The sequence below is a fragment of the Neolamprologus multifasciatus genome, chromosome 13 (genome assembly GCF_963576455.1).
Source record: "Neolamprologus multifasciatus chromosome 13, fNeoMul1.2, whole genome shotgun sequence".
Lineage (NCBI taxonomy): Eukaryota > Metazoa > Chordata > Actinopteri > Cichliformes > Cichlidae > Neolamprologus > Neolamprologus multifasciatus.
In genome coordinates this window covers 18,117,057-18,126,558 of record NC_140451.1, presented here as the reverse complement: position 1 = coordinate 18,126,558, position 9,502 = coordinate 18,117,057, and the positions used below count along the sequence as shown (strand labels likewise).

General features: G+C 41.6%; 1 protein-coding gene across 1 annotated transcript in view; it reads right to left on the bottom strand.

The window, feature by feature from the left end:
• Nucleotides 1–349: 349 nt before the first annotated feature.
• loxl4 (lysyl oxidase-like 4) overlaps nt 350–9,502 on the bottom strand; it is a 29,704-nt gene continuing 20,551 nt past the window's right edge. Inside the window, exons 14-15 of the mRNA XM_085182995.1 lie at nt 3,011–3,122; nt 350–2,925 (exon numbers count right to left, since the gene is read on the bottom strand). Coding sequence (XP_085039121.1) covers nt 2,855–2,925; nt 3,011–3,122 — 183 coding nt within the window. The 3' untranslated portion in view covers nt 350–2,854. The remainder of the gene's footprint in view (nt 2,926–3,010; nt 3,123–9,502) is intronic.

The window sequence follows — 9,502 nt, the reverse complement described above, 5'->3', positions numbered from 1 at the left end:
ACGCCTCCCAAAGTTGGTATGTTTGGATTTAGTCATTAATGCTTTCTTGTTTTTTTACTGGAATGGTTAGTCAATTTCTCAGTTCCCCTGAGAGGCAGTATTCACAAGGGGACTGAGTCAGAGCAAACCTAAGATCTTAAAAGGGAATCTAAAACTGAAGAACATAAGATACCTGACACATCATATCTTCCCACCAATTAACTTGCACATCAAGAGCAGGTAAAAGGTAATGCTACACATAATATCACATCTACAGTTTTTACTGAGAAAATACAGAATTTGATTAGTTTTCTCATCAACAAGTATTCTGCAACATCATGCAAGAAGGAGACAGAAAACAGAGGACAACTTTGTATGTGATGAAGTTTTATTGATTCACAGTAATGATGGATGAATGGATTGCGATTTGTTCTTTAACTGAAATGTGGCTCTGACTCAGACAGTGTCTATCTAACTTTCCTCAAGGAAAGACGTAACAAAGCTTATCACCTTCATACCTTAAATTTTACCTGCAAGATAAACATGTGGGTACAGATTACATTTTGTAAGAGTGCTGACAAAAATAAAATTAGAAAAAACAAAAACAAAACAGATCCAGTTTATTTGGTGTCATAATGTAGGCATCACAGCTAAAATCACATCATGTTTTTTAGTTTTTAGATGAGGTCAAAATCCCTGAGAGTACAGCTTTGTAGGTAAGCACCACGTAGATCACACTCTCAGCTTAAAAGACAGAATTAAAGCACAACTGGCCGTAGAAAACAATACAGTAATATGATGAATATACAGCCACTTAAGCTATGGAGTGGCATATAATGTTAAATAACACAGAAAAAGGCCATAATATGTCAAAATACACTGTACATAAGCACAAAACAACAGAAAAGCATCAGCAAACAGTAAATTTAGACTTTCCCCCCCAAACATCTCTTTGTTTAGCTGGGCATGTATATTACAAAGCTGTAAAGGGCCTTCTTTGTCAAGGAAAAAAAAGAGTCCTGGATTACGCCAATCTGCTGAAGAAATTAATTAAGTCTGCAGCTGTCTTTATGAGTGACGTGTCTCTTCCACAACATGTCCTGGAATCTGTCCATTAGAAAGCCATCTTAATGGGTTTAACCACTAAGCCAGTAAGCCAAACACATCAAACACATTAATGGGTAAAATAACATCATTAACACGTGTTCCACGTTGTAAAGAAAATGTTGTATTATTGTTTGCTGTGCTAAGAGATTCAGCAAAAGTGTACAATATACAGTACGTTTTACCAGGCCTTCTGTAAGCACAAACAAGGCCAGTGTTGAAACATGAACAGGACATTTTATTTAAATTTTTTCTCCCAGACAAACATGTTGTTCTTGTAGGAGAGCTGAAAATGCCAGCTTGTGGTCGCTGTATGGCTGCCTACAAAAAAACGCAGATTTGGTAGTAAAACTGTATGTCTGCTTGAGTCTTTCTCCAAACCCTGATCCCTTTCTGTCTTTCTCCTTTTCTTTTCCATCCTCTCTTTCCCCCACTTGCCAAATCTCTGAGAAAATCTTTTTCTTGTAGCCTATGTAAAAGGGACAAACACAAATTTGTCCCTTTTAAGTAACTACTCCATAGCGTTTCTTTGTAATGTCTTTACTATACCCCGAATGTTAACCTTGACAGTAAGTCTAACCAAACGTATGCAATTAAAAGGCTTTTTATATGCTCTCAAAACCCAGCCTGCCTTCTTGCCTGCCCCAATGCTGTGGTCTTGTCACACCAGTTTTCTCTCCCATCAGAGAGGGTGGAAGAGGAAAAAAAACACTTTACCATTACAGTTGTTTTACTAAGTAAAATAAAATATATCTACAATTATTCAGCGGTATTATGGGGTCATTCAAATACCAAATACTTGAACAACTGTATAAATGATTTATCCACTGGTCTAGAAAAACAGCAAAAACATTTTATATAGATTCTAGCTAACAACGTCTTGACTAAGAATGCTGTTTAGGTGTCAATTTCTTGAATAAATAAAGTAATAATGTATAACATAAATAACACATTGAATATGAAAAAACCCCTTTGTATTTCACTTTTTGACATGTAAATATGAAACGATAAAATTCTTAATGGTTAATGAAACAAGAGTGGGGACAAAACTAGAATACTGATGTTTAAAAGATAAAGTGCCTTGTTCCACAAAAATAATCTGACATCTACTCTAGATGAGAGGGACAGCTACACTTTTGTAAAATGCTGATTTTTCTTTAAACCATTAAAAATAATCTGAAAGGAAAACTACCCAGAATGTACCGTTCACCTGAAATATACTGAGGTTAATATAATGACATACAGTACTGTTAAAGAGCACCAATAACACAAGTATTACAAATGATCCAATCCCAAGTTTCTATCATAATATTGGGGAAAATAATTCTAACACACTCATTTTTAGTTTCCAACTTTGGGGCTGTCATTTCCTTACAGCATCGGCATCCCTGTTGTCTTTGTGGCAGGTTAGTTACAGTGACATGAAGGTCTTTCATGTGTATGTGTTTTTAAAATCTAATTTAAGTTACTAGTAGTCCACATTCACAAAAAATAGTGTAGTTATAATAACAAAAATCTTACTTAACTAGAGTAAAAAACATGTCGACCATCTTTAACCTCCCAACTCTTGTAGTCGGTGAGTTGAGTAGTGTCTCTGCAATGGCCGCTGTTGTGTATTATTATTTCCACATCTTGCAAGGAGATGAGCAGGCACAGTTTTACATATTATTGTGGGTCCTAATATCCAAAGAGCCTGATGCCATCAACGTAAGCCCAACCTTAGTGGTCCCTGGGCCACATGAGAAGGCCTCCTCCCGGGACCTGGGACAGGCTACAGAAAGTTGTTGGTGATTTGCCTCTGATGCTCAAACAGGTCTTCAGTTTCTGCACTATATGCATCACCTGTAAAGGAACAACATCATTAATAAGAGGTGAGAGCTGAAACTTATGGCAATGTGAAAAAAACAAAGATTTTTAGTATACTCACCTGCATGGCATCCATACATGTAAGCTCTGTGGCCATCATATTTGCACCGACATCTCATAACATTGTTCATAAAGTCAGACTCAGCCATGTCCAGTGAGGGGTTGACTTCCACCTGCAAAATAAAACGATAATATAGGACGTTATTTATTAGGAAACAGGGCGCACACTTTGGTCTAGTAAAGTATCCTCAGTAGACCATGTTCGTGGCTAAGAAAGGAACAAGTCTCTTCTCCCCACACATGGGAAAGCAGTTTAAATAAAGAGCAGTTGGATTTAAAATTGAGGGCCTGTTATTAAACTGCACTCGTAGCTGGTATTGTTTTTATAGTCAGTCTGTTTCTCATCTATAAAAAGTTGGATGACTTTTCCATACAGTATTACTATTGTAAGGTTAAATACACTATGTGGTACTTTCACATGAACCTAAAGCTGGTAGTCTACAGCTGAATATATACACTGAATTACATGGGGCAGTAAAATGCATGTGTTATGCAAAGCACGAAATATACTGTTTGACCACAGGAATTCTATTGTTTCTTGCTTTTACATCTTGTACAAAAAGATTTAACAGTTTACACAAATTATGGCAACTGGCCATGTAAGAAGCTCTGTAAATTTACAGGTGCCCAAAGTGTCTGCAAGGGAAATCTTCTCTGCTCCTCATGCTGACATTGGAGTGCACAACAACGGCCTGAAATTAGCCTGAAATTGAAGTCTTTTGCAAAAGAGTAGTTATGCATAAGAATGTTTATGTGTCTGAAATTAGTCTTATTCTGAATGTTGCCATACACTCTACTAATAGCCTAGTCTGTCATTTGCAGAGCAACTCTGTAACTGCTGATACAAGCATTCTCCTAATCTGGTCTGGTGATAATACTGAGACGCCATTTACAGTAATGGTTGCTCTGCAAACTGCTGCACCCACTTTAAGTACAGGTTACAAACTGCTTAAAGCAACCAAGAAGGCTAACTATACTAAAAAAAAGGAAGAAACCATCTTAAAAACACAGTGAATGCAGAAAAACTCTCTTAATTTTTCAGTGTAAATTACAGTGTTGGACCAGAGTGTATGAGGCTTTTGCAGAAGATTGGTTCGGTGACAGAGTGCGTTGCTCAGTGAGAAAGTAGCTATAAAAATAAAAACAGGGCAGGAGAAATTCCTTGGTGGTAAATTAGCCGTTCCTAATGGAAGAAGGGAACTAGGTGCTGTTTGACTAAAGGGAGGCACTAGTTAATTTGGGTAAATTGTGTGTTTCATTAGCACTGGGTGGTTCAAGGGCAGGCCTGCTAAATCCTCCTGTACAGCCTGCGATCTGTAAAGTCAGGCATCATCTGCACTTTACTAGATAAATGAAAGAACACAGCACAGAGGAGCACTGCTATAAGAGATGTTTGTATTTTTCCAATTCTGCAGCCTCAGTGAAAAACTCCTTCACAGGTTTTACTTTCTCGTTTCTCTCAGTTAAAATTGGTTCATACCCTTTCATGATGACGTTTGCACTTTCATCAGTTCCTGTCTCTTTCTGTCATTTGATATAACTCAATTTCTGCTTGTTCTATCATGTATTGGCCTTGATTTGCCTCCATACTATGCTACAGCAGTGTGCCACTTAATTACGCCCACTCATCTTACTCAAAATACATACAGTTAACAAATGCCTTTATATAAGGGTATGACACATCAATCATGCCAAAATTAAATGAACTCTTCCTAAACAGACAGCAGAACAGTGTTAATTACAAAGACCTAGTGCAACCTCTCAGACAAACTGAGTAACAGCAATAATTATCAAACAGTGAGCTATACTGTAACCAGTCTACCACATCGAGAAGGTAATTGGGAGCATGCTTAGATCTGAAGACTGGTAGATCAGAGGTCTGTACTGAAAAAGGAAGATAATGAGATATGGAGTCCTTGATGTGTTTTAGACTGGCAGTCACAATGACTTCATTCGACAAAGAAATGAGAGATACACGAATGGTTAAGGTGATGACTGTTTAGAAGATGGTCAGTAGGTTTTACTGAAATAGACAGAAACCACAACCAGCCATGAGGAAATTCACCTTTAAAGCCTGTGAACCTCTCTTAATAAAAGGATCTCTGATCTTGACGAACCAGTTGAACATTTTAAGAAATAAATGTGATTTTTTTTTCTGGAACTTAGAAGAGAACATTAATACTGCACTACACTAAATACTATTCAAAAGTCCTAAGCCAACCATTTTCTTTGTATTCTGTTAGGAAAATGGGAAATAAATTAATTTTATTTCAACATAACTCTCCCAAAATTATTAGAATCTCAAGCAATGGCACTGGATTCGCCACTGACATCAGGTGAACTCCAGGAAGCCCTGATAAATATGTCCAATAATAAGGCTCCAGGTCCAGACGGCTTTCCTGCAGAATTCTACAAAGAATTCTGGACGATTCTAGCACCAGTTTTTTACAGAACGTTGTTAGAAATCAAAGAAAAGGGCAGACTTCCATCAAATATGAATTCTGCAAACATTAATCTCCTGCTAAAACCAGGCAAAGACCCTGTATATCCCTCAAGCTATCGTCCAATATCCCTTATTAATGTAGACCTCAAAATAATCTGCAAAGCTCTCTCGAAGAGACTAGAGAAAATAACCCCCCTCTTAATTCATCCTGACCAAACTGGTTTCATAAAAGGTAGGCACTCATCAACAAATACACGTAGATTACTTAATTTGATAGACTACTCATACAGTAAAAACCTTGAAACTACAATATTTTCCTTAGATGCAGAAAAAGCGTTTGACAGAGTTAACTGGAAATTTCTATTTGCAACTTTACACAAATTTGGTTTTGGATCTTCTTTCATCAACTGGTTAAAAATATTATATAATTCCCCAACAGCTTGTGTCAGAACAAATGACCAGACATCCTCCAGCTTATGTCTCCTGAGGGGCACCAGGCAGGGATGCCCACTCTCCCCTTCACTGTTTGCAATTTTTATCGAACCACTAGCAGCAGCAATTAGACAGAATTCAGCAATTAAGGGCATAAAATGCAAGAACGTAGAACATAAAATCAGCCTTTATGCTGATGATGTGTTACTCTTTCTCCAAAATTCACAAACCAATATCACTGGGGTGATTGAATTGATAAACTCTTTTGCAAGAATATCAGATTACTCAATTAACTGGTCAAAATCTACAGTCCTTCCTATTAATTGCTGCTTCCATAATTCCTCTTCTACTCCACTGCAATCGGGAAATATAAAATATTTAGGTATTAATATTTCTCCCAAGCTTGCAGATCTAACTAAATTAAACCATACCCCACTTTTAAAGAAAGTAGAAGGTGATCTGGCTAGATGGAAATGTCTACCCATATCACTCATGGGAAGGGTTGCTGCTATAAAAATGATGGTATTACCAAAAATAAATTATTTATTCTCAATGATCCCAACTAAACCGCCGCAAGATTGGTTCAGATCTCTAGATTCATATATGTCCAAATTCCTTTGGAAAAATAAGCCCCCACGTATAAGCTTAAAAACACTACAAAAGACCAAGGATAAAGGAGGATTAGAACTACCTAACTTTCAGCACTACTTCTTAGCCAACAGGCTTCAGTTTATCTCAGGATGGCTAAAACATACCCTCTTAGATGAACCTTGGCTAGATGTAGAACAAGCACTTTGCAATAATCTAGAGATTTCAGATCTACCATTTATCAGCTCAAACATCCAACGACATGAATGCTTCAAAAGCATCAACATCAGCTCTTCTCTGACAGCATGGTGGGAGTTTCTGAAGTTGACAGAGTCTTCATTAATCCCATGCAAACGTACACCTATCTGGAACAACCCTGACATATTACAAAACAATAATATGATAAACTTTTCAGATTGGAATGGTAAAGGAATCAAATATGTAGAACATATACTAGAAGGAACAGAATTTATTTCATTTGACAGACTAGTTACACAATATGGGATCAACAAGAAAAGATTTTTAGAATATCAACAAATTAAATCCATAATAAAAAAGAAATTTAAACTGGGTCAAGTTGAACTACAAACACCACCAAGTGTGGTTCAATTTTTTACTCTTAAAACCCCCAAATTACTATCCAAAATATACAGAATGCTTTCTAAAACAGATGAATCAATATCACTTCCTATTGCAAAATGGGAAGCGGATTTATCAGTTAACTTAGACCAAAACTTCTGGTCTCAGATTTGCTTAAAAACCTTTCATCTAATCAGAAATCCCAGTCTTCAATTAATTCAATACAAAATACTACATAGAGTGCACTATACAGGTCATCGGATGTTCAAGATGGGCTTTGCATCTACCAACAACTGCTCACACTGCCAAACCAATTCACCGGACAATTATATCCACGCTCTTTGGTTCTGTCCACCAGTTCAGAAGTTTTGGCGCGAGATATGTGAAGACTTATCAAAGTGTCTGAAATGTAACATTCCAACTTCCCCCTTAGTGTGTTTGTTGGGCAGCTTAGATAATGTCACTTCAGAAAAGAATATAGCCCATATGGTTTTCACTGCTCTATGCATAGCCAAGAAAACAGTCCTCATGAACTGGAAAAATAAAAACAATCTTAATTCTAACCAATATAGAAATTATCTATTAGATTACATTAGTCTTGATACAGCCTCTGCCACCACATCAGATCAATCGCTCTGGGCTCCTCTGATCAGCTCCATCACCTAGTGGGGGTGGGGGGTCATATTTTGGTCTCGCCTTCACTGTTGTGATTGGTGTGGGGGTAGGGTCAGGCTTGGGGCGTCGGGGGGTTCCCCAGGAGCATCTTCCTTGGGGGGCTCAACCCGGGGTAGCGGTCATGGCCAATTAGGGGCTCTGTTGGCTCTTAGGTGACGGCTTCCTCGTGGCTACGTGCAGCGGGGCTAGGGGAGGGTCTGTGCTGACGGACGGGGGTTACTGACCTGGTAGCCTGGCTGCCCCTGGGTGGGTCCGGGACGGGCGTGAGGTTCTGGGGGCGCTCCGGCTCTGGCCTGGGGCCCTGGCCGGGCCTCGGGGGCCTGGGTCCTGGTTGGTGTGTTGCCGGGGTTGTGGGCCGGTGGGTATATGGGGGCCCGCCACTGGCGCAGGGTGCCGCCGGTGCGCCGAGCCAGCTGGGGGGCTCTTCAACTGGTGGGGGGGGGGGTTGTCACATCTTGCAGGGGCTTTCCTCTCTCAGGAACTCTCTCTGCAAGAGGGGGAGATACAGGAGAGGTGGAGGAAGATCTCAGCCTGGGCGTCTATTGTCTTATGTAGTCTGGAAGATGAGTGGATGATGGGGTGGGTGCAGTTTTCTCTGTTGTGGGGTTGAGTGGACTGCCCCGGGCTCTGTGGGGCCGGGCGGCGCCGCTGCGCTGGGCCCCGGTTCGGATGGGCCTGGGCCCCCCTTCCCTGGTGGGTCGCGGAGTATGGGGGTGCCTACTGGGGTCAGCGGGGGAGCTGGCCCCAGGGAGGGGTCACTTGCTCCTCCCTTCCTTCCCTCCCCATCTCCAGCTGCCTCCCTCTTCCCGCTCCACCACAACCACCCACACATGCAGGGCCTTGGAGTGGGGGTGTGTCACCAGGGTGCAGAGGAGGTAACCCCCCCCCCCTCTGTCCCCTTCTGGCTGCCTCTGCCTCAATTTTATCCCGCAACTTAGACATTCACATTACTCACATTCTCATTACACATAAATATAGGATCTTGGGGGTGGGCACGCTACACGGAATCCCAATTACCATCAGGGTGTACACCTCACCCCCGGCGTCGTTGCCCACCTCTCAATTTTAAATACACGTAGACATTGAGGGCTAGCAGGAGGGACTATGCGCTTACCTGCTGCTCTCTGGCAGGTAGCTCCATGCCCTCCTGGGTTTTAAACGCACCTTAGAACACACATACATCAACACTACAATGAGCGGGTGGAGGGAGGTTAGGAGTCTTCTCTCACCCTCGTTCTCTGCTTTCTGCTGGAGCAGGGGGGCTAGGAGGAGGAGTTGGCCGTCCGACTGGGGTCCGGAGTGTGGGGCCTCCCTGCTGCTGCGGAGTCGGGGCGGTCTGCTTCTCCCCACTGCAGGGAAAAGGGTAACACAACCTGGGTCTGGGTGCAGTTCCCCCCTCCAGGGGCAAGGGTACCTAGACCCGGTTCGTAGAGTACGCTTGGGGAGTGTGATTGTGTGTACAGCGTCTCTTTATGTCTGTCTCCACGTTGGTTGAGTGTGGAGTAAGTGCATATGAGAGCATGAGGGTGGGAATGGATGTTTGTATCTGTGTGTGCCTGTATGTCTGTGTCTGTATGTCAGGTTGGGTATCAGATGCCACCTCTCTGAGGACAGCTCAGGCCCTCCAAGGTTTGGAGGCCTATCTCCCCCCACCACTTCCCCTGCCGGGGGCGGACTCCCTCAGACGTCGGTGCGTTGGTGGTTCTTTGTGTCCGGGGGTGGGCGTCCGGGTACACACCGGCTCACTCCTTGGCGGCTGCTTATCGGGGCCTGGAG